This window comes from Rana temporaria, chromosome 8 (genome assembly GCF_905171775.1).
Source record: "Rana temporaria chromosome 8, aRanTem1.1, whole genome shotgun sequence".
Classification (NCBI taxonomy): Eukaryota; Metazoa; Chordata; class Amphibia; order Anura; family Ranidae; genus Rana; species Rana temporaria.
This window is the reverse complement of record NC_053496.1, coordinates 82,165,458-82,190,943: the sequence shown is the minus strand read 5'-3', so window position 1 is coordinate 82,190,943 and position 25,486 is coordinate 82,165,458. Positions and strand designations below refer to the sequence as shown.

At 42.7% G+C, this 25,486-nt stretch overlaps 1 protein-coding gene across 2 annotated transcripts in view; it reads right to left on the bottom strand.

The window, feature by feature from the left end:
- The window catches only part of LOC120947099 (putative lysosomal acid lipase/cholesteryl ester hydrolase), a 72,776-nt gene that overhangs the window by 2,554 nt on the left and 44,736 nt on the right, over nt 1-25,486 (bottom strand). For both annotated transcript variants that reach the window (XR_005750823.1, XM_040362095.1), the window contains exons 4-8: nt 19,235-19,433; nt 18,518-18,627; nt 13,162-13,298; nt 11,853-11,999; nt 3,521-3,592 (exon numbers count right to left, since the gene is read on the bottom strand). Coding sequence is in view for 1 of the 2 variants with exons in the window: in XM_040362095.1 (XP_040218029.1) it covers nt 3,521-3,592; nt 11,853-11,999; nt 13,162-13,298; nt 18,518-18,627; nt 19,235-19,433 (665 nt within the window). In the remaining variant the exon portion in view is untranslated. The remainder of the gene's footprint in view (nt 1-3,520; nt 3,593-11,852; nt 12,000-13,161; nt 13,299-18,517; nt 18,628-19,234; nt 19,434-25,486) is intronic.

Here is a 25,486-nt window from a genome sequence, read left to right as displayed (position 1 = left end):
TTATTCTTTACGCCGTGCAATTATAATCTGCAGCAATGAAACCAATGTATCGTAATTACTAAAATATGGCTCAATACAATCGTGCTGCATAACAATGTCACCAGTTAGCCCTGACCTTCTACAAACCAATCCAATTACTGGAATGTTTATGGCCCGTGTCAATGGGCTTTTGTTCAATCTAAAATGAGTTTTGCATTTCCATACAAGTCAATGGGAATGCAAAACACCCCATGAAGCATGTCAAATGCAAGTTAGAAGGAGGTCAACTGCAGGTCAAATGCACCTGTCAGAGAATGATCTCAGAAGTGTCTCAATCTGCTGTTAAATTGAATGTCACTGACACAAACCCAATGCACGTCAGCACAGGCATTATGAATACAGTAGACTGAGGACTCAGGATGTTACAGCGACTGTGCTATGGGCATAGGTGTGCACAGCATATTGCATTAGGGTGTGCACCCCAAAGCCCAAACACACACTACTAGGGAAGGGGTTAGTAAATTACATATTTACTGGCCCCTTCCCCACTTCTAAAAAATACCAGCAGCAACAGCTATTAGGAGAGGAGGGAGGCTGTCAGCTCCGCGGGGTTGGGGGGGAGGGGGCAGGGCAGTAGAGGGAATCTGTGCTGCACAGGGTGATTAGGGTGTGCCTGGGCACACCTGGCACACCCAGTTTGCACGCCTATGGTTATGGGGCTTTAGCATTACATTTCTACCTCTGCCTTTAAAAATTAGATGGTCACTTGATCATCAATTTCAGCAGGACGAGAAGGTCATCATGATGTCTATCATGACTGGTCAATATGCAATTACTGATGTAAACAAGCATCTCCCCGCTCTGCCTAGTGACAATGACAGTGATCACCACTTCCTGTAATCGGAAGCGGTGATCACTGTCTTGTCACACGCAGCGAATCCACCCTACAGTAGGAATCACTCACTAAGGCACACCTAACCCCTACAGCGCCACCTAGTGGTTAACCCCTTCACGGCTAGTGTAATTTTCACAGTAATCAGTGCATTTTTATAGCACTGATCGCTGTAAAAATGACAATGGTCCCAAAAATGTGTCAAAAGTGTCCGATGTGTCCGCCATAATGTCGCAGTCATGATAAAAATTGCTGATCGCCGCTATTACTAGTAAAAAAAATATTAATAAAAATGCCATAAAACTATCCCCTATTTTGTAGACGCTATAACTTTTGCGCAAACCGATCAATAATATATTGCCATTTTTTTAAACAAAAATATGTAGAAGAATACGTATCGGCCTAAACTGAGGAAAAAATATGTTTTTTTATATATTTTTGGGGGATATTTATTATAGCAAAAAGTTAAAAATATTGTTTTTTTTTTCAAAATTGTCACTTTATTTTTGTTTATAGAGCAAAAAAATAAAAACCGCAGAGGTGATCAAATACCACCAAAAAAAAGCTCTATTTGTGGGAAAAAAAGTACATCAATTTTGTTGGGAGCCACGTCGCACGACCACACAATTTGTCAGTTAAAGCGACGCAGTGCTGAATCGCAAAAAGTGGCCTGTTATTATGTTATTCACTTTGCCTGTCAGTGGTTATAATATTATGGCTGATGGGTATTTATTCAGTGGCGGCCCGTCCATAGGGGGCGCCGCCCCCCCCCCCCCCCCCCGTAGTCATAAAAAAAAAAATGGGCCCTTTTAGGCTTTTAAAAATTTGTTTTGCAGCGTATGAGTGTATGTTATTGTGGCCAGCCTATTCAGATAACCGGACATTGGGCGCCGATTATCTGAATAAGGACAGCTGGTTGGCTGTGCTGAAGTGCCTATCAGAGCCAGCGGCTCTGATAGGCTTTCCCAGTACAGCCCTTCAGCTCCCGGATGTCTTATCCTCGGAACGTAGTGGGCTACGTCCCTTGGATAAGACTGACGGCCGTCTCAGCCAATCAGGTTCACTGATTCTGGTTATCAGTAACCTGATTGGCTGAAGCATCATCGAGGGACCGTGGAAGGAGGATAGCGAACCCCAGAAAGGTAAGTGCCGGGCGGGGGGGGGCGGGCAATCTGACTGGCAGCATTCTACAGGGCACAGTGGGGACAATTAATGTGGGGACAATTGATATGGGCACAGTGGGGACAATTGATGTGGGCACAGTGGGGGACAATTGATGTGGGCACAGTGGGGACAATTGATGTGGGCACAGTGGCGACAATTGATGTGGGCACAGTGGCGACAATTGATGTGGCACAGTGGGGACAATTGATGTGGGCACAGTGGGGACAATTGATGTGGGCACAGTGGCGACAATTGATGTGGGCACAGTGGTAACAATTGATGGCATGGCACAGTGGCTGCGTTTGATAGCACAGTGGCTGCGTTTGGCATGGCACAGTGGTGACAATTGATGGGCACAGTGGTGACAATTGATAGGCACAGTGGTGACAATTGATGGCACAGTGGTGACAATTGATGGCACAGTGGCAACAATTGATGGCATGGCACAGTGGCTGCATTTGATGGGCACAGTGGCTGCCTTTGATGGGCACAGTGAGGCTACAATTGACTTTTTTTTTCCATTTGTTTGCGCCACCTAAAAATTTTGAGAACCAGCCGCCACTGTATTTATTACAAGATATCTGCGTATCTGAGTCATCAAGATATGGCCTGTCTCTTCTTGCCTCCCATACCTCAGTTTTTGTCAATAAGACCCCTAATAGCTCTAAGTAAATATGTTGCCTGCTTTTGCTCCAGCTTCTTGAGTGCCTTTTAAAGTGGTTGTATACTGTACCTGCAGATTTTTTTTTTTTTTAACCTGTAAGGCAAAAGGCATAATGAGCTAGTATGCACCGCATACTAGCTCATTATGAAATACTTACCTTAGAACGAGGCGTCACAGGTGATCTCGGTCCATGCCGAGGGAGCGGACATTTTCCCTTGGCGTGTCTTCCGGGTATCACAGCTCTGGCGCTGTGAGTGGCCGGAGACGTGATGTCGTCACTCCTGCGCATGCGCCGGAGACTTCTTTTCGGCAAGGTCCGGTGTCTCAGTCCGGTGACTCAGCTGAGAGACTCAGGAGCACATGCGATGCTGAAGTCAGCGGCTCATTGCAAGGGGAATATCTCCTAAACCATACAGGTTTAGGAGATATTCTTTTTACCTACAGGTAAGCCTTATTATAGGCTTACATGTAGGTAAAAGTTAAAGAGGAGGTCCGGGGGGAAAAAAATTTAAAGCCAGCAGCTACACATACTGCAGCTGCTGGCTTTTAATAAATGAACACGTACGTGTCCTGCTGTCCGTCGATGTCGGCAGTGGGGTTCCCGGCATGAAGCCGAAAGGCTACACTGCCGCCGCCATTGCGGGTAAGGGAACCCGGCAGTGTAGCCCGCTCCTCTCTCCTATTAGCCCGGCGGCCAGGGGAAGAGGGAGCCCCGCAGTGACGGCAGCTTTTTGGCATATGCATTGTTGGAATCCTACAGACATATCTGTGTTAGCATTGTTTAGATGCTTTCTGATTATATAAAATACGTCCCATAATACCTGTGACCAGTGGTCCATATTTTGTACAGATGTTCCAGCAGGACAGTGAGACATATACACAGACACCCGACTCTGCAAATCACAAACAAGTAATACATAAAAAAATACCACTTTAGATAGGAAATTCAGTATAATTATGTGAACAATTTTCAAATGAAAAACTAAAAATCACTAAAAATAAATACTTGGTATTTTTCTTGCAGCACACCTATTAATTTGAAGGCCATCACCTCACACTTCCCTTGGGTTACCCAGGACAGAATGTTCAGAATTTTGAATAGAGTAAAGGAAGAGTAAAGGACCGCTGACAGTTTTTTTTATTTATTTTTTTGCCATCCTGTTACGTCGATTGGGGAGATTACCCTTCTTTCCTGCCCGTAGCCAGACAGGAAGTGAGAGGGAATCCCTTCAAAGTGAAGGAATGCTTGATTGTCATCAGATCTAGTGTCCCCATTGGAAGATTTTCTCTCTATTATTGTTCTGATGTTATGCCAAAATGTGGGACTTCTTTCCCCTTAACTCTTGTTGATAACCACCACCAGAACAAATAGAGAGGGTGAATCTTCCTAATGGGGGCCCAGCAATAAAAACATGACAGCTGTTATAATCCTTTTCCATTCTATCCAAAACTAAACAAATGTTTTGCCTTTAGTTATACAGTAAAACCTTGGATTGCGAGCATAATTCGTTCCGGAAGCATGCTTGTAATCCAATGCACTTGTATATCAAAGCAAATTTTCCCATAAGAAATAATGGAAACTCAGATGATTCGTTCTATAACCATTTATTCATAAGTCCTTTAGTTTATAGTCCATATACAAAATATGTGAACACTTTTGGAATGATATGGATTTCTGCACAAATTGGTCATAAAATGTGATCTGATCTTCATCTAAGTCACAACAATAGACAATCACAGTCTGCTTAAACTAATAACACACAAAAAGTTAAATGTTACCATGTTTTTATTGAACACACCATGTCAACATTCCCAGTGCAGGTGGAAAAAGTATATGAACCCCTAGACTAATGACATCTCCAAGAGCTAATTGGACTCCTGTTGGCTGACACCTCACTCCAATCAATGAGATGAGATGGGAGGTGTTGGTTACAGCTGCTCTGCCCTATAAAAACACACACCAGTTCTGCGTTTGCCTTTCACAAGAAGCATTGCCTGATGTGAATGATGCCTCGCACAAAAGAGCTCTCAGAAGACCTACTATTAAGAATTGTTGACTTGCATAAAGCTGGAAAGGGTTATAAAAGTATCTCTAAAAGCCTTGCTGTTCATCAGTCCACTGTAAGACAAATTGTCTATAAATGGAGAAAGTTCAGCACTGCTGCTACTCTCCCTAGGAGTGGCCGTCCTGTAAAGATGACTGCAAGAGCACAGCGCAGACTGCTCAATGAGGTGAAGAAGAATCCTAGAATGTCAGCTAAAGACCTACACAAGTCTCTGGCATATGCTAACATCCCTGTTAGCGAATCTAAAAATAGGTAAAACACTAAACAAGAATGGATTTCATGGGAGGATACCACAGAGGAAGCTACTGCTGTCCAAAAAAAACATTGCTGCACGTTTACAGTTTGCACAAGAGCACCTGGATGTTCCACAGCAGTACTGGCAAAATATTCTGTGGACAGATGAAACCAAAGTTGAGTTGTTTGGAAGAAACACACAGCACTATGTGTGGAGAAAAAGAGGCACAGCACACCAACATCAAAACCTCATGCCTACTGTGAAGTATGGTGGTGGGGGCTGCTTTGCTGCATCAGGGCCTGGACACATTGCTATCATCAAAGGAAAATGAATTCCCAAGTTTATCTAGACATTATGCAGGAGAACTTAAGGCCATCTGTCCACCAGCTGAAGCTCAACAGAAGATGGGTGTTGCAACAGGACAACGTCCCAAAGCATAGATGTAAATCAACAACAGAATGGCTTAAACAGAAGAACACCTCACCCCGATTGAGATGCTGTGGCATGACCTCAAGAAAGAGATTCACACCAGACATCCCAAGAATATTGCTGAACTGAAACAGTTCTGTAAAGAGGAATGGTCAAGAATTACTCCTGACCGTTGTGCATGTCTGATCTGCAACTACAGAAAACGTTTGGTTGAAGTTATTGCTGCCAAAGGAGGTTCAACCAGTTATTAAATCCAAGGGTTCACATACTTTTTACACCTGCACTGTGAATGTTTACATGGTGTGTTCAATAAAAACATGGTAACATTTAATTCTTTGTGTGTTATTAGTTTAAGCAGACTGTGATTGTCTATTGTTGTGACTTAGATGAAGATCAGATCACATTTTATGACCAATTTCTGCAGAAATCCATATAATTCCAAAAGGGTTCACATACTTTTTATTGCAACTGTAAAACGATTATGGTAATGTGATAAATTGTGTAACCTTAAAATGTCCATCCACAAATGGAAGCCTCCACAAGGGCCTCTAAGCCTGAGAATTGATCACATGACCATTGATTGTTTTGTTCTCAGTCTTCAGTGAGCAGAGAGTGATGACTGTCAGTCACCGCTCCCTGCTCTGCTCCTCCAGTGCTCACTGCAGTGCCGGGCTGTAGAGGAGGTAGGAGACCAGCTGGCTCAGGCTCACAGCACACTGGCATCTGAGCGGATCCCGACATTACTGTTGAGATTCATTCAGAGACTGGAGTGGCTATGTGATGTTAGTCAGCTTTAGCCAGATGCCAGCGGAATCTCGGTCACAGGAGTGCAGAAATAAGTGCACTCCTGTGACCTACAAAAAAAGTATTACCAAACATTTTTTGGCCATACTTCTCTTTTATTATATTTACTGTATGCAATGCAATCCTATCCCCCCTTAAAGCAGGGTTTCGGGCATAACATTTAAAAAAAATTGTAATCTCAAATACTTTACTATAAATATTCATCAAAACATATTATTAATGTGCAATTGGTACATGAATAGCTTCAAACACTTACCTGATATCTTGTCAGGGATCTTGTGGCAGTTTCCATTTTAGCTGTGGGCATTATGAAGCTCAGTTCATGTGTTTTCCTGTATTTTCCAAGAGAGATGCATGCTGGGTAACCAGCATGCACCTTTCGATCTCGCGCATGTGCAGTGTAACGGCGCTCGTAGCACCGTTAGTTTGGATTGTTGCCATGACAACGGGCGGCGAAGGAGGAACGTCCCGCTCCATTGTCATGACAACCTTAATTCTGCCATTTCCTGTACGGAAATAACGTGATTTTTCAGAACAGTAATGCCAGAGACTCCTGGGAAATGACTCATTTCCTAGGAGGCCATGGGGGGTTAGGAAGGGAAGTTCATCCACCGCAGACTAGGAACTAGGCAGATTAGGAAATCTGCCTAGTAACAGCTATTTACACGGTAGAAAACCTTTTTTTTCTTTAACAGATTATTTTTTTTATATTAAAGGGAGATTGCTGATGAAAATATTTTTTTTAGGGTGGAACTCCGCTTTAAGCAGCTCTTCTCTAAAGTGAATACATGTACGTTTTGTAATTGTTCCTCATAACTAAGCTCCTTCATCCACCCCCCTTAGTAATTTTGTTGCCCTTCTCTAAACTCTTTCTAGTTCAAAGATATGATTTTGGTGAATTGATGACCAGAACTGCACTGCATATTCAAGATGAGGTTGAAGCAGTGTTTTATAAAGGGACAAAGTTGGGGTTATCTCCTGAATATATGCCTTTTTTAAAGTATGACAGTATTTTTTTGCTAGCTTTGTTAGCTTGTTAGTTGCAGATTGCAGACTTTGCATACAATGCCAATCTACAAAGACCCCCTACATCGCTTTTCATTATGTGCAATTCGTTTAGTTCCAAATTCATTTTTCAACAAATTTTGACAAGATAGTTAATTCCAAAATTTCCAAATTTTTCAATTTTCGCATTTCCGAAATTTTGAATTTCTGAAATTCCTAATTTCCAAATCTCCGAATGAAACGAAAACAACACATTTTTCGGCAGTGCACATGTCTACTTTTCATTACAGGGTCCCCGGAGGAGCCTTTCCCAAAGAGTATGTTGTATACAGTACATCTTTAGTGCCCAAGGGCCAGATTCACAGAAAAAGTACGCCGGAGTATCTGCTGATACTCCGGCGTACTTTCAAATTTGCCGCGTCGTATCTTTATTTGTCATTCACAAACAAAGATACGACGGCTTTTGGCTAAAATCCGACAGGCGTACGGCTTCATACGCCTTCGGATCTTAGGTGTAATTCTCCGGCGGCCGCTGGGTGGAGTTTGCGTAGTTTTCCAGTGTCGGATATGCAAATTAGCTGACTACGGCGATCCACGAAGGTACGCGCGTTCGTCGCATTCTCTTACGTCGGTTTTTCGCGTCGTAAAGTTAAGAGTGCTATTTACATGGGGTAAAATTACTCCTCCATGTTAAAGTATGGCCGTTTTCCCGCGTCAAATTTGAATTTTTTTTTTTTTTTGCGTAAGACGTCTGGGAATACGAAATTACGCTACGCACGTCGCCGTTCAAAAAACACGTTGGGGCGCCGTAATTTTGCGCAAAGCACGGCGGGAAAATTCCGAACGGAGCAAGCGCAGAACGTTCGGCGCGGGAGCGTGCCTAATTTAAATGGTACACGCCCCATTTGAACTAGGCGGGCTTGCGCCGGACGGCTTTACATTACACCACCATAAGTTTACACGCAAGTGCTTGGTGAATCAGGCACTTGCGCTGAAAACTTGCGGCGGTGTAACGTAAAGACGATACGTTACGCCGCCGCAGATCTCTGAGAATCTGGCCCCAAGTGCGTAACCTTACATTTTTCAATACTGAACCTCATCTGCCATGTAGTTGCCCATCCCCTATTTTATCTAGGTCTTGCTGTAACGATGATTCACCTCGTGCTTAATTTATTTCCCTGGATGTGTAGCACCCTAAAAAGCCATCCTATATTCTTCCATATGAGAGAATATTGGCAGCTTTCTGTGATTCCATAGAAGAAACTGTCCTGGACCACACAGAATATGATCTGAAGGTGATTTGACAAACCAGTTCAAGCACCTATAAAACATGAACTAAACATATCAGTTTTGATAAATGTCCTTTAGATATATTGTGTGGTATTGCAACTGACCCATTATAAATTATGCCACTTTTACTGTATAGGCATGTTTTAATTTTAAACACAATCTAAACAGGGATCCTCAAACTAAGGCCCTCCAGCTGTTGTGGAACTACACATCCCATGAGGCATTGTAACACACTGACATTCACAGACATGACTAGGCATGATGGGAATTGTAGTTCCTGAACAACTGGAGGGCCATAGTTTGAAGACCCATGATCTAGGACATTGTTGTCCACATTAAAAGAGAATTTGGGCTTTTTTTTTTTTTTAGAAATCATACTTACCTAGATGGATGCAGCATTGGTCCAATGCTGCATCTGTTCCTCACTGCTTCTAAGACTGAGAACTGATCAATCAAACACTACTGATCACTCAGTTCTCATTGCTCTGTGAGCAGAGAGCTGGTGACTGTCAGTCAGCATACTCAGCAGATCTCTGCTTTGCCCCCCTGGCTCACTGGAGTGCTGGGCTATGGAGTGGGCGTGCTGGGAGTGCTGGGCTCTCAGCGGATCAATGAAATGCTGGACCAGATGCTTATCCAGGCATCTAGGTGAATTCTGACCATATGGTCATGATCTTTGCCCAGCCTGGACTGGCTCTGTGATGTCAGCTGACAGAGGGCTTCAGCTGACAGAAACGGGTCACAGAAGTGTAGAAGGAACTTTGGCGGTACTTCTCCTTTAAAGGAAAGGAATGGGTTTTTTTTGTTTTTGTTTTTTTAGATACTTCCTTTCTTTATTAAGTTCAGTTTTTTTTTTTTCAGACAATATCAGGTAAAATATAATATTAACATATTGCACGTGAAAATATAGTAATTTGTAGTAACTAAATTGCAGTGATTTATTCAGCCAGCAAGTGGAGCTCTAGGCTTCTTTTTATTGCTCTCCCTCTCTCACTCCCAGGTGTTCAGATTAGATAGATCAAAGTGAGTGAAACTTTTTCAGAGTACTGGATGAGTCAGAACAATGACTCTCAAGATAGATATAAATATTGTAGGGGGTCAGACTCAAGGCAGGGACAACTCACAGACTCTTTAGGAAAACACCATGTTTAATGCACAGGATGTTTCCAACAGGAGAAGAAAAGGGCATCTTGCCATCAAACAAACAAAATAAACTTCTGCTCTACCAATCCTTAGACCTCTTTAAAACTGGAGCGTATTGCAGGCGCTATAGCGTTGAAAATAGCACTTGCATTACGCCCTTTTAAGTTGCATTAGTGAAATAAATGAACTTTTGCACGATATTCAAATTTTTCGAGTATCACCTGTATTTATATATACATGGTTAGGGGCTCCAGGGTTTATGGCCGCTGTGGAGAAAACTATTTTATTGCTTTCTCAGAATCTTAATACATTTTGTTCTGGCTCCATGAGCGCAAAGACTTTGTAGAACTTTGGGTGGTATAAAACCTGCAGCCTATGTCTATTATTAGTTTCAGCTGTCCATTGGCCTTTTTATATGTGAGCAGACTGTTATGATACTCTGTGGCCCTATATATACAGTATGTGTTCAAGCACTTGTAAACCCATTATACATTTCGTTTAAAGCGGAGCTCCACCCAAAACAGGAAGCTCTGCTTATTTGCCTACTCCCCCCCTGCGCTGCCACATTTGGCACCTTTCAGGGGGGAGCGAGTACCTGGTTTTGACAGGTAACCGCTCACACTTCCGGCTGACTTTGTGGCGACAAACTCATCCGGAAGTTTGGCCCTCCTCCTCCTTCCCCCGCCGTTGGGCCATTCACAAAGTGCAGCACTCTTCACGCATGCCCAGTAGGGAAGCTGCAAGGCTTCACTGCCGGTTCCCCCTTCCTGAGATGGCGGCGGCAACAGCACCTGAGAGCCAATTGGCCGCTGTTTTTCTGGACAGGTAAGTGTCCTAATAATAAAAGTCAGCAGCTACAATATCAGTAGCTGCTGACTTTTATTTTATTCTGAAGGAGCCTGGAGCTCCGCTTTGGGCCCCCATTCACACCTAGGCGTTTTGTCGCCTGTAGTGTGACGCCGCAGCAGCCCCGAGACGCTGGAGGGATGAAAACACATTGCCCTCTATGGAGATGGTTCACATCTCCACGCCGAACGCTGTACGCCTGCCGCCTGAAAAAAAGTCCCAGACCTTTTTTTCAGGCGGCTTTCGGCGTTCGGCATAGGAGATGTGAACCATCTTCATAGAGGGTGTGAGGCTGCATTCACAATCGCGGCGTTTTGTCGCCGCAAATCGCGGTACAAAACCCTGCAATTTGTCGCCGCAATTCGTGGGACAAAACGCCGCGATTTTGTACGCCTAGGTGTGAATGCAGCCTAAGAGGACTATGCAATAAAATTACGCTTTTAGGCTATTAAAACATGACATTGTCAGAGCATGGGGAATGTCATTATGCTTGTGGGATCCCAAACATGTAGGGCCAGATCCACATAGAATTGGATCCGCGCAGCGTATCAGAGATACACTACGCCGCCGTACCTCACCTGGCGTTCTTTCGAATCCTCAAAGATTTTGCGCCGTAAGATACGGCGGCGTAGTGTATTCCTGGCGGCGGAATTCAAATTGGTGATTAGGGGGCGGGTTTCATTTAAAAGAAGCGCGTCCCCGCGCCGAATGAACTGCGCATGCGTCGTCCCGAAATTTCCCGCTGTGCATTGCGCTAAATGACGTCGCTAGGACGTGAGTTACGTCCATCCCGATTCACGGACGACTTACGCAAAAAATAAAAAAAATTTGACGCGGGAACGACGGCCATACTTAACATGGCAAGTCTATCTATACGCCGCAAAATACCAGCTTTTTTTTTTTTTTAACAGTAAAAGCAAAATACCAGCTTTAACTATACGCCGGAAAAAGCCGACTACAGACAACGTTAGAAAATGTGACGGCCGCGCGTACGTTCGTGGATCGTCGTAAATCACTAATTTGCATACCCGACGCGGAAAACGACGCGAACTCCACCCAGCGGGCGCCGAAGTATTGCATCTAGGATCCGAAGGCGTACGAAGCCGTACGCTTGTCGGATCTTACCCAGATGCCGTCGTATCTTGGTTTGAGGATTGAAACTAAAGATACGACGCGGGTAATTTGAAAGTACGCCGGCGTATCAGCAGATACGCCGGCGTACTTGCTCTGTGGATCTGCCCCGTATTTTCCATTTTCTACTCTCCCATAATTAGCCAGTGTCTAAGTTGATGCCAATATTCTGACATTTGATTACTTTTACAATACTACAAATACCATATTCATGTTCTCCTTATTAAATCCAAACAGGACGAAGAAAGAATTGCCACATATTTCTTTCAGCACAGCACGACTACAGAATTTATCGGCCAGCAGTTTGATAATCCTTGATGATGGCAGAAAATCTTTGTAACCAAAAATGGTCTAAAAAAGAAGAAAGAAAAAATATGAAAACTAATGTTCACAACATGGCTGATATATATTATGGGGGGGGGAGCAGGAGTGCAGTCAACAATAAGAGTTTTCTTGCCATAAATTAGGTTTTCGTATTGCAACAGAGCAGTCTGCAGAAACTCCAATGTGAAGATTGAACCCCTTACCTAGGCGGGAGGTGGATTTCACCCTTTGAAGACAGTGATGCATTCTGAAAGGAAATCTGTGCTAAGATTCCACTGTGGATCTTCTTCTGAAATTACCGGTACTTAGCTATCTCTAGCCTCAATTCTTTCTCTTAAAATGGACTCATTAACATGGGACAGGCATGGAGCAGGTAAACGCCAGATCTGAACACTTGTTATGACTTAGCGACTCAAGTATTAAAGCCACTGGAACTGTTTATAGGGGTCCTTCAAGGTAAGCTGATCATCAACTATCAACAACATGCCCTTTTCCCTGAATGACCTACCCAGATAGCAAGGATAACTTGCCACAAATGTGTGGCAGTGTTGAATTGTAAGTCTGTTAACTTGCTGCACATTTTCACTGGCAAGTTCTACACTTGCAGAGCACCTGAAGCGCAGGTTCTAGTTGACACTTTTCCAATTTGTATTAAATTTGCGTGGAAAGTCTCTAGCAAGAGCAAGAACAAATTTGTAATGGTGAGACTACAGCAAGAGCTTTGCAAATCACAGTGACCCCTGTGGTGGGATGACATAACTGAACCAGAACTGGCAGCAGACTTGCAGAATGTTTGCAAAGAAAGTTGATCTGGAGTCATGCAATGCGGACTTTCTGCAATTGTGCAACAAACTTGAGAAGCCTGGCAAGTCTAGCAATAGCTTAGCAAATCATTTTCAAACTTGAAGCTCAATTGCATGCTATCTGGGTAGAAGGAATCTAACACCAAGCTTTAAATTGTGGCCCTCATGTCCTCTAGTGCTTGCACAGAGAATTACCAAAATTTTGCTTATCAAAATTGCTCTTATAGGGCTTACGATATACCAGCCAATAGTGTTCAAAACTTTATTTGGTAGCAAACAAAGAATTAAAGATTTAATCTGACTGGTATCAGTGAAACAACATAGACTGTATTGTTACGTAGGCTCCTCGAAATATAAGGCCTAACATTCTTTCTCTATTGTCATACCTTAATAAGACAGTCTGGCACATATTTGAAAGCTGTAATTGGACCAATGGCATGTTGAAGAGTAACTACCGGAGCAAGGGCAAAAAACATTTTGATTTTTTTGGCCATCTGGGGCATAGTAGAGAATGCTATGAATGCTAGACAGAGAAAAAAACAATGTTAAGCATCAATATTCAAAATATCATAAGTAATTATTTGAACTACATCCTGTAAATAGTGCTACATTTTATGCACTAGCCAAGTCTGGCAGAAACTTTGCGCATTAATCATGCTTTGCCCTCCCGTCCATTCTATTTGGCACCGCTACTTTCCCACCTCTACCTGTATATGTTTAGTACACATTTTTGAGTCCAGTGGAAAAGAACCCAGGCAGCCTTCTCAATTGAATTAAAATATCTAGATTGTCATACTCATGAGCATACAGTAACATAATCAAATACAAGGTCCTGCCAATAGCTGTTCATGCTACCCAGATGGGTCAAGGTTTTTATGCGCAAACTGCAAAAAACAAAGTGTGAACACTGGTGAAAATAGGCTTTGTAGTTTTACAATTTATATGTTCTATAAGGCCAGCTATCTGACAATGTATAAACGGAAGGTAACCTCTAGTGCAGTGGTTCTCAACCTGTCTAGTGCCGTGACCCCTTGATCAAATTTCCCAGTTGTGGGGACCCCTAACAGTAAAATTATTTTTGTAGCGTGGGTTGTCAACACCCAAGACTATTAATTTGAGCCCCTAACCCGCAGACATTTATCGCTCCCTGAGTCCCTTCCACTCGTGCAGTATTAAAACCCCTTATGGTACATTATAGGATTTACCACTCTTTCTCTTTGGTCTCCTTTCTTTCCCTTTTATCTCTCTCTACGCTAATTTCTTGTTTCCCCCATCCCTCTCTCTAGCCATCTTTCTTGTTCTTTGTCTTATTCTTTCTCTTCCTTTTTCTTTGCCCCCCCCCCTCTTTTCCTCTCTCTTCCATGTATTCTCTATTTTTATTCCTTCTCTTTCTCCTGGGGGGGGGGGGGGGGTTTGGGGAAATGAGTGGCAATGCTGGTGGGAGTTCTGATCAGCCAACTTTAGGTGCTCTTGATCAAGGTCATCTACTGATCTTAGAACTGTAGTGGGGACGTTTAATGGCAACTATAATCACAGGTAGTGTTAGTCAATGTGTCTCCGACTTTGTGGTGTCTCATAGCAGTGACACCTATGCCGAAACCAGGAGATGGGGTCTCCTCCAGCCCCTCCCACTTCACATTCCTCACCAGTCGGCTGACCTCTAGTCTCTGCCACCCAGCCATTCTGTGAACTGAATGGGCGGGTGCAAAGAGTGGGTGGCCGTGGGCTCCAGGAACAAAAAGGCTGGGAGAACGGTGCCGGCTTCAGGAACAGCCCAGGATTTGGTGACCCCTGGCAAATCATCATTCGACCCCCAAGGGGGTCCCGACCCCCAGGTTGAGGACCACTGCTCTAGTGATATCATCAGTACATATGAGCAGTTGAATACACCTGAAGCTCTAGACTCCCACCCCTCCCTCCTTCTGAGCATCATTTTGGGTTGATGAGACCTCCCATCATATTAAAGAGGAAACAGAGAGGCTTCAGAGATGGGTTGAGGATAGGCCCAGCTCCCTATATCTCTAGTTTAGTGACTGTTATGACATGAAGGCAACCTTGGCTTAAAAATAATTTTCCCATATGCCTAATTCAAAAAGCCCAAGTTTGTGACTGGTTTATTTTAATATAGTAAAAATGTATGTACAAAGTGAAGTACTTCTTGGCAACCAATCAGAAGTCATCTTTTACATTGAGTAAATTGAATTGTCTGGTCACTGAAGGTTACTGCAATCTGTACATTAACACTAATCTCTTCAGTACGCTCTCCTATTATAGGCTTATTATAAGCAAAGGAAGATGATTTATCACTAAACATAAAGGAAACCTAAACATGAACAGCCATAGACTTACAGGGCCAGATTCACGAACAATTACGGCGGCGTAACGTATCCCCTTTACGTTACTCCGCCGCAAGTTTTTGTCGTAAGTGCTTGATTCACAAAGCACTTGCGTGTAAACTTGCGGCGGCGTAGCGTAAAGCCGTCCGGTGCAAGCCCGCCTAATTCAAATGGGGCGTGTACCATTTAAATTAGGCGCGTTCCCGCGCCTGAACGTTCTGCGCATGCTCCGTTAGGAAATTTCCCGCCGTGCTTTGCGCGTAATTACGGCGCCCCGACGTGTTTTTTGAACGGCGACGTGCGTTTCGTCCTTTCGTATTCCCGGACGTCTTACGCAAAAAAAAAAAATTGAAATTCGACGGCCATACTTTAACATGGGCTGTCTATTGTTACACCACCTAAATAGCAGCTGTAACTTTGCGATGCGAAAAGCCGACTAGCGACGATGTAAGAGAATGCGACGAACGCGTGTACCTTCGTGGATCACGGTAAACAGCTAATTAGCATACCCGACGCAGAAAACGACGCGATCTCCACCCAGCGGCCATCAAAGTATTGCATCCTAAGATCCGAAGGCGTACAAAGCCGTACGCCTGTCGGATCTTAGCCAAATGCCGTTGTATCATTGTTTGTGAATTACAAATAAAGATACGACGCGGCAAATTTGAAAGTACGCCGGAGTATCAGCAGATACTCCAGCGTACTTCTTCTCTGAATCTGACCCACAACGCCTTGAAAAAGTATTCACACCCCTTGAAATTTTCCAAATTTTGTCACGTTACAACTAAAAATGTAAATGTATTTTATTGGGATATTATGTGATAGACCAACACAAAGTGGCACATAATTGTACAGTGGAAGGAAAATGATAAATGGTTTTCATTTTTATTTTACAAATAAATAGCTGAAAAGTGTGTCATGTATTTGTATTCAGCCCCCTTTACTTTGATACCTCTAACTAAAATCTAGTGGAACCAATTGCTCTCAGAAGTCACCTAATTAGTAAATAGAGTCCACTTGTGTGTAATTTGATCTCAGTATAAAACACAGCTGTTCTGTGAAGCCCTCAGAGGTTTGTTAGTGAGCAAACAACATCATGAAGGCCAAGGAACACACCAGACAGGTCAGGGATAAAGTTGTGGAAAAGCTTAAAGCAGGGTTAGGTTATAAAAAAATATCCCAAGCTTTGACCATCTAATGGAGCACTGTTTAACCACTTCCTGCCCGGTCAATAGACAATTGACGTCCGGGAAGTGGTTGTGAAATCCTGACTGGACGTCTATTGACGTCCAGCAGGATTACATGCCGGCGCGCACCCGTGGGGGCACGCAGCGCGGCGATCGGTGATGCGGGGTGTCAGTCTGACACCCTGCATCTCAGATCTCCGGCGGAGGCTCTTTACCACGTGTCCAATCTGTGTCCAGCTGTGTCCAATCACGGCTGATCACGATGTGAACAGTAAGAGCCGTTGATGGCTCTTCCTCACTCTGACAGACGCGAGTAGAGGAAAGCCGATCAGCGTCTCTCCTGACAGGGGGGGTTTGCGCTAATTGTTTATCAGCGCAGCCCCCCTCCATACCAGCGCCACCTATCAGTGTCTATCAGTGCCGCCTATCAGTTTCGACTATCAGTGCCCATCAGTGCCGCCTCACCGGTGCCCATCAGTCCCACCTCATCGGTGCCCATCAGTGCTGCCATATCAGTGCCCGTAATCGAAGAAGAAAACTTACTTATTTACAGAAAAAAATAAAAACTTTATTTTTTTCAAAATTTTCGGTCTTTTTTTAGTTGTTGCGCAAAAAATAAAAATCGCAGAGGTGATCAAATACCACCAAAAGAAAGCTCTATTTGTGGGAATAAAATGATAAAAAAAATGTTTGGGTACAGTGTAGCATGACCGCGCAATCTATCATTCAAAAATGGAATGGAAATGCAAACCTACCAACAAATGGCCGTCCACCTAAACTGACAGGCTGGAAAAGGAGAGCATTAATCAGAGAAGCAGCCAAGAGGCCCATGGTAACTGGAGGAGCTGCAGAGATCCACAGCTCAGGGGGGAGAATCTGTCCACAAGTCAACTATTAGTCGTGCGCTCCACAAATCTTGCGTTTTTGGAAGAGTGGCAAGAAGAAAGCCATTGTTGAAAGAAAGTCATAAGAATTCCCATTTGCAGTTTGCAAGAAGCCATGTGGGGGACACAAATGTGGAAGAAGGTGCTCTGATCAGATTAGACCAAAATCTAAATTTTGTTGGCCTTAAAGCAAAACGCTATGTGGCGGAAAACTAACACTGCACATCACCCTGAACACACCACCCCCACTGTAAAACCGATCGTGTGTACGCGGCATTAGAGTCTGCAAAAGACTTGAGACTGGGGTGTAGGTTGACTTTTAGCAGGACAACGACCCTAAACATATAGCCAGAGTATATTTACCGTATTTATTGCGGTATAACGCGCTCCCGCGTATACCGCGCACCCCTAAAGTTGCCCCCGAAATTCCTGTAAAAAAAATGTTATATGATTTTATTACTTACAGTTTTGGTGTCTTCCCAGCGTCCATCGTCCGGTCCGGCGTCCGTCTGCGGCCTCGATGGTGTCCTCCCGGCTTCTCCAGCGCGCGCCTCAAGTCGAGTCCCCGCTTCCCGCACTCAGTTCGAACGCCTCCGCCGACATATACCGAGTGCAGTACACTCTGGTACATTCGGCAAGGCTCGGCTTCGCTCGCGCTCACGCTCTGTGACGTTTATGCATGAGCACGAGCGAAGCCGAGACTAGCCGAATGTACCCGAGTGTACTGCACTCGGTATCTGTCGACGCAGGATTTCAAACTGAGCGCGGGAAGCGGCTATCGGCGTATATCGCGCACCCACGATTTTCCCCTTATTTTAAGGGGAAAATAGTGCGCGATATACGCCGATAAATACGGTATGTGTTAGAATGGCCAAGTCAAAGTCCAGATCTAAATCCAATTGAGAATCTGTGGCAAGACTTTAAAATTGCTGTTCACAGACGCTCTCCATCTCACAGAGCTAGAGCTATTTTGCAAAGAAGAATGAGCAAAAACTTCACTCTAGATGTGCAAAGCTGATAGAGACATCCCCAAAAACACTTGCAGCTGTAATTGCAGCAAAAGGTGGTTCTACAAAATATTTACTCAGGGGGGCTGAATACAAATGCACTCCACACTTTTCAGATATTTATTTGTAAAAAAGTTTGAAAACCATTTATCATTTTCCTTCCACTTTACAATTATGTGCCACTTTGTGATGGTCTATCACATCAAATCCCAATAAAATACATTTAGGTTTTTGGTTGTAACATGACAAAATGTGGAAAATTTTAAGGGGCACGAATACTTTTTCAAGGCACTGTACAAGTAACTTGCACTTATGAATCAAAACTCACCTATAGTGGTTCCTTGAGAATGGCCGATGTAATAAATTTGTTCCTGACCTGTTGTCTTTAAAATGAAATCTATAACAGGAGGAATATCTTTCTTTGCCATTTCATCAAAGCTGGGGGGAAAGAGAAAAGTTAGTAGAACTTATACAACTCTCATTTATTTTAGGTTTGAATTAGTCTTTATGGTCATGATAACGTACCTAACCCTCTTTGGACTATATTCTAATGGACTTAATCAATAAAATAGTGCCAGGCCCAGGAACCAAGTGTAGTATCTAGAGCAACCAATCAGATTTCATCTTGCACTAGCGTGGTTCAGTAAAGTATGATCAGTTTCTTTGGTTTATTTTACTCTGCTCTTAGCACTTTGCTCCTTGCACTATTTTTTTAATACATTTCTATAATTAACAGTCATGGGCTTAAAAACTGACTGTGCATAGGCAAAAGACATTATGAAAGTAGCCATAGAAACCTCAAGATTATACATGAAAAATGCAAAGAAGAACATCTGTAGGTTCAAAGTGCAATTGCTCTAGCTCTTTTACTAGTGTGGATTTAGCAAAGTGAATTCCTATTGGTTCCTATGTGAATTCTAGTTGGCTTCTGCACTTTGCACTTTTGCCTTTGCTTCTTACAAATTAATATAAACCTATTATCAATACAAACCTCACAAATGATTATAAATAATAGATTGAAATAAATTATAGCATGCTTACACACCTAAAGGCCCAGAATTCTCTATCTTTAGGGGACAGGCTCTTGTGTTTCTGGGACCATGTGCTGCCTCGGCTATTTCCCATCCAGACATCATAGCCGGCATCAGCCAGGATAAACCCCAGACTATTGTACTCAAAGTTAGAGACCCAGACACTGGCATCCGAAAGCAGGCCATGTTGTAGGAATACTACAGGTTTACCACCTAGAAGATCAAAATATGTTATTGTGGAGAATTGTTAATATGAAAATGTTGGTTGTGACAGCTCAAGCTAAACATATATATATATTTTTTAAATTGGCAGTCTAATGCCTTGTACACACGATCGGAATTTTCGATGGAAAAAGTCAGATTGACTTTTTCCATCAGATATTCCGACCATGTGTATGCCCCATCTGAGATTTTTCAGAGGAATTCCGTCGGAGTTTAGATAGAGAACATGTTCTCTTTTACTCCGATGGAATTCTGTCGGAATTCCGATGTGCTTTTGGCCAGATCGTGTGTATGGGGCTTGGAACTTGCTATAAGAAGATACGGAGACATACAAGTGTATTTAACCCCCCCCCCACACACACACTAATATTTTTTATATTTTCTTATCAAAGTATTTAATTCCTTTACATAAATATCAAATAGGTATATAATTATTTTTGTTATTTTATTGAAAGAATTTTGGTATGAGTGTTCCCATACCTACAATTTTAATGATATTTTTTTATTAGGATCTTTATTAAATTAGGCCTAAAGGAGATGGATTGGAACATCTGTCAAGTTTGTATTTCTTTCTGTGCTTCTTAATTTTGGGTTGTCATCAGAACAGGAATAGATGGTACATCTTTTAATGAGGACACTAGTCCTGGTGACAACCAGGTGTTTCCTCACTTTAGAGGGATTTCTTCCATGTAATGCTTTGGCTATGGGACAGAAAGTGAATAAAAATCTTCCCAATGGGACACAGATGGCAATAAAACAGACAGGAATTATAACCTGGCCTTACTCTCCCCAAAATTAACAATAACGTTTTGCTTTTAGTTCTGCGTTAGCTGGGAAAAGTATTAAGTTTAAATTTAAAGCTGTTGCACTTGTGTTTTTAGTATTCTCTTATGTGTTTTTATTATTTTTGAGAACTGTCTTATAAAAGAAATGTTTACCATATAAAATATTTTTTATACATTAAGAAAATGTCTTACTTTAAACCCCAACCAGTTTTAGAACCCCCATGACACCTTTCTGTGTATGCCTTTTTGTATGCCAATGCAAGCTGCTGTAAGGCCTTGTACACACGATAGGATAGCCAGAGGACAACGGTCTGAAGGACAGTTGTCTTTGGTTAACCGATGAAGTTGACTGATGGTCTGATGTGCCCACACACCATTGGTTAATGAACCGATCATGTCAGAACGCGGACACGCAAACCACCTACGACGGCACTATAAAGGGGAAGTTCAAATCCAATGACGCCACCCTTGGGGCTGCTTTAGCTGATTTTGTGTTAGTAAAAGACGATTTGCGCTTTTCTGTCTGTTACAGCGTGATGAATGTGCTATCTCCAAAACGAACGCTAGTTTTACAAGAGTGAGCGCTCCCGTCCCCTCATTTAGTCTGAACATGCGTGGATTTTTAACCGATGGTCGTGCGTACTAACGATCGGTTAGCCGTCCATCAGTTAAATTTTAAGGCAAGTTCCTATTTTTTTTGGGGCCCACACATGATCGGTTTTGACCAATAAAAACGGTCCTTCAGACCGTTATCCTCTGGCTATCCTATCCTGTGTACGAGGCCTTAGGCATCCTTTTCAGTTTGGATGGGCTATTAATGAGTCAAAGTGGGCAATTAACGCCCCAAAAAATGTTTGCACTTCAGTACACCATCTGCTATTATATATTGCGTCAACAACCATTAAAACACAGGATTGAGTGCACATTCATGCATATAGAGAGGTATGAATGGGCCTTCAACTGACCTTCTCTACAGATAACTCATAGAACCTCACAAATAATGGTAGCCCCAAGCTAGCTGGATTATAAGGAGCGATATACTTTGTGGATTGACTTATACATTAAAATTCAGGTTTATTTGACACCATTATTTGGCGCATTGACAATAGTTTATCTGGCTCAGTGTGTTAAGGTATACAGACTTATGTGGCAAGTTTTTTATGTAATAACCATTATAAAGAATTTTTTTTTTTGGGGGCAAATCAAGCAATCCAGTATTGTTTGGCTTATTTGCTGTGTTCATATTATGAATGTCTGATGAAAGCCTCTTAGCTATTAAGAGAACATGACCAACATCTAAGTTATTTAAAGAGAAAACATTTTAACAAGAACACATTGGTACATTACCTAAATCTGTTGGCAGGAAAACAGATAAGGAGTGGATAGTATTAAAGCTGAACTCTTAGATAAGCAACATTGGGCTCAATTCACAAAGCGATGTTGCATGTGATATTTGGATCACGCGACTCATTTTATTCAGATATTGCATGCCATACTGAAAATGTGAATTAATTGGTGGTCCTATGCAATCCCCACTTTGCACCTGTCCAGTCTGGGACTTTCAAACTAATTTGACCCTATCCCCAGCCTGAGAGACCTTTCCTTCTCCTTCCCTCCTTTTCTTTACCCCCCACCCCCCTCCTCTCACTCGCTCTGTTTCTGGGCCTCTTGCCCGCCGCTCTGCTCTCCACTTCCCTACACCCCCCACCCCCCCTCATTGTCTAAGTGTGAGTTTGTTTTCTTGTCCCCTCTCCCCTCTTCTTTTACCATTTTTTTCCCCCATTATTGTGGCTAGTTCCGCTCCCACTTAATTACCTTAGCCCCTGGGCCAATAGGCTCGGGCATAACGCACGGACCCCTGGCCTCGGCCTGCGGGTCAGTGTTAGACTAGAATTTATACCTTTACAACATGCTTTATGTTTTTATTTTATATCTCTACATGTGATCTTCTGTCTTATGCTCTATGCCCATATCCCCTGCGTGGAAATTTGTTATCTGGTTTCTACTTTTTTGTTCCTTTATGTCAATATGTCATTGTACCAGGAAAATGTGAATTCATTATCTTTTTATATAGTAACTAGTATATAGTATATATAGTATAGTATAGTTTTTATATAGTAATTACTGAAAAAACAAGAAATGCATGTTAACTACCACTTTCGTAAAATATTTAATGGCCTAGCCACTCGCTATTATATGAATACTTAAACTGAATTGGAGCCGGCACCCGCTGGTATCCTAACAACCAGGGACTCATTTCTGCACTGCTCATTCAGCTGTAGGGATTCCTGAGTGACAGGTAAATATAAACAAAGTAGCCAGGGCAGTTAAAAAAAAATAATAGTTCCCCCACAATTCATACTAGGCCCTTCCAATTTGGTATAAGTTTAAGGGGGACACAACACCAAAGGAAAATGGCGTGAGCCCCCGCCCCCCCCAAATCCCAGATGAGACCCTTCCGAGCATGCAGCCCGATACACCAAGAAAGGGGGAAGACAAGCGTGTGCCCCACCCTTCCTTCACTATATCAGGCCACATGCCCAAAAAATAGGGGGGCACTCATATTGATGAGTACAAGGGCCTCTTCCCAACACATTGAGGGCATGTGGCTCAGAATGGTTCAGGAGGAGAGAGGTCACACGCTCATTCCCCCTTTTCCTGGCCAGCTAGGCTACATGCTCGGATAAGGGTCTGGTATGGAATCTGGGGGGAACCTCACAGCATTTTATTTTATTAGCGTGGGTACCCCTTTAAATTCATTGTAGTCCTGAAGTGCCTTGTATGGATTGTGGGGGTAATCCCCACCTCATTTTTTTTAAATAGGCTTTTTCTCCTTTGATTAATTTGCTTGTCTATGGAAATCCCCAAGTGACAGCTGAATGAGCAGGGCAGGGATCAGTCACTAGTTGCTAGGATGCTGGGACCCTGACGGATGCCAGCTCCTTAACAACCAGCATCTCTAAGCTGGAACTGTATCATTTAGCCATGGCAGGAATACTACTGCTAAAGATTTCCCATGGGGGCACTCGTGCATGCTTGCACCTGAGCCCCGCTGCTGGGTCCATTGACACAAACAGAATGACTCTCCCCCGCCCCCTGCTCCATCATCACTGGTTTTGATTGACGGCACTGGGTGCCCCAGCAAAGCCAGCGAGACACGGAAGTAGGGGGGCGGGGAGAAGAGCGGCAGATGTGCACGGCTCTGGATCCAATGAGGGCTCAGGTAAGTAAATGGAGGGGTGAGAGGGATGCTGACAACTTAATATTTTTTTCCTAAAAGTTTTTATTAACCCACAGGGTAAACTTTACATTATCCTATTTGTTAATTCATCTAATGTCCCCTGGTGACTGTGCTTTATTAAAAATGTAGCTATATACCTTGTTTACTGATCTCTCTCGGCTCGACAGATGCAGCGGACTGGGCCTGAGGAACCTCCGATGACATCATTCAGGGAAGGAGGAGAGAGGCGGCCCGCTGCATCTGTCATCTGATAGAAGAGAGAGGTCTCATGTCACGTGATTGTGGATCTGCACCAAGTAAACAGGGTATATAGCTGCATTTAAAAAAAAAGTACAGTCACAGGGGGACATTAGATGAATCAACAAAGAGGATAACGTAACGTTAACCCTAATTTTAGCAGCAGGATGGGAGGGGGTGGCGTGGACACAGAGCTCACAGACAGGGAGGGGGGAAAGGATGGAGGAGAGGACACAGGAGACACAGAGCAGGGCGACTGGTGACAGAGACACGTACTCTGACCACGGTGTCAGGGCTCAGCAGCCCTAATATATCGTGGTCGTGGTCAGTGTACAGGAGGGCAGAAACTGGCAGGATCAGCCAGGTATTTGTATATAATGCTTTAAAGGAACATGATCTTTATTTTTATTTTTTGGGGTTAACAAACACTAATGCAAGGATTGCATTAAGGTAAGAAATGTTTAGGCTTTATAACCACTTTAATGCCAGTAGGTCAGACTAACAGCTAGGAAACTAGGATTTTCAGTAGGTGGTAACCAATGGCAGCCCCCATACTCTCATGAGAGGTTTACTTATAATATAACCCATAAATTATTTGGTAGAAATGGGGGCAAAATCAAATGTTCTCAGACTATATTCTCTGCAGGTCAAACATTACTCATTGAAAAAAATGTGTGAATGGAGATAATCTGGTATTTCCCCCATTCACACAGTCTTTTTGCTTCACTGAATAACATTTGATCTGCAGAGAATATAGTTTAAAAATCTTAGATTTTTGCCCCACTCTAACAAAATTTATCTACATGCAGTTTCAACAAGCAAACTTTTTTTTATTTTAAATATACTCTTTAATCTCTGTTTTCCTTTCCTATTCCTGTCTAGCCAAAGCCAATCATTCCCTGCTTAGCATTCCAGCTGCATTTCTTTCTTTCTTTCTTTCTTTCTTTCTTTCTTTCTTTCTTTCTTTCTTTCTTTCTTTCTTTCTTTCTTTCTTTCTTTCTTTCTTTCTTTCTTTCTTTCTTTCTTTCTTTCTTTCTTTCTTTCTTTCTTTCTTTCTTTCTTTCTTTCTTTCTTTCTTTCTTTCCCAGAGCCTCCAATTTGTTACTTTACTAATACAAACATGGCTACTTGTCAGTAGCCTGTGAGGAGCACAGGAAAAAGCTGCCTCCAAACTGTTCGTTTAGTAATAGAAACATCACAGCTGTTTAAATGAAAAAAATCAGCCTGTATGTGAGAATGTACAAAAAAAAACACAAAAATACAGAAAACTAGGAGCTCATAAATAAACTCTCAAAATATAGACAGCTTTCACTTTATTTGATTTCATTTGGATTTAAATTGTGTACATCAGTAGATGTTTTAATTTCCATAATAAATCTCTAGGCCAAGTATTTCCCCTTTGTAACGACAATACAAAGCAAGCAGATATCATGCTGATTGATGGTTCACAATCATTGAAAACTCACTATTTTTAAACCCTTTTAAAATGTATTGATTTATTTTTCGACCCAATGTTTCAGCTACCCTTTAATAATAATTTGATGAAAGCAAAGCAGGGAATCTCCCTACTTTTTTATTGTCGCTGGCTGTGATAAAGTAGGGAGAAACCAAAAAAAACAGCAATCATTGTACCTATCCTTTTTGTATTGTATTCGTATAGAAAAAGTCACACTAATCTCAAGTGTAAAATGCCTCCACACAAAGGTATAACCTTTGGTCATAGAGAAGTTCATAAAGTAAGAATCATGAGTTCCAGTTGCAAACATTTTGGTGTAGATTTG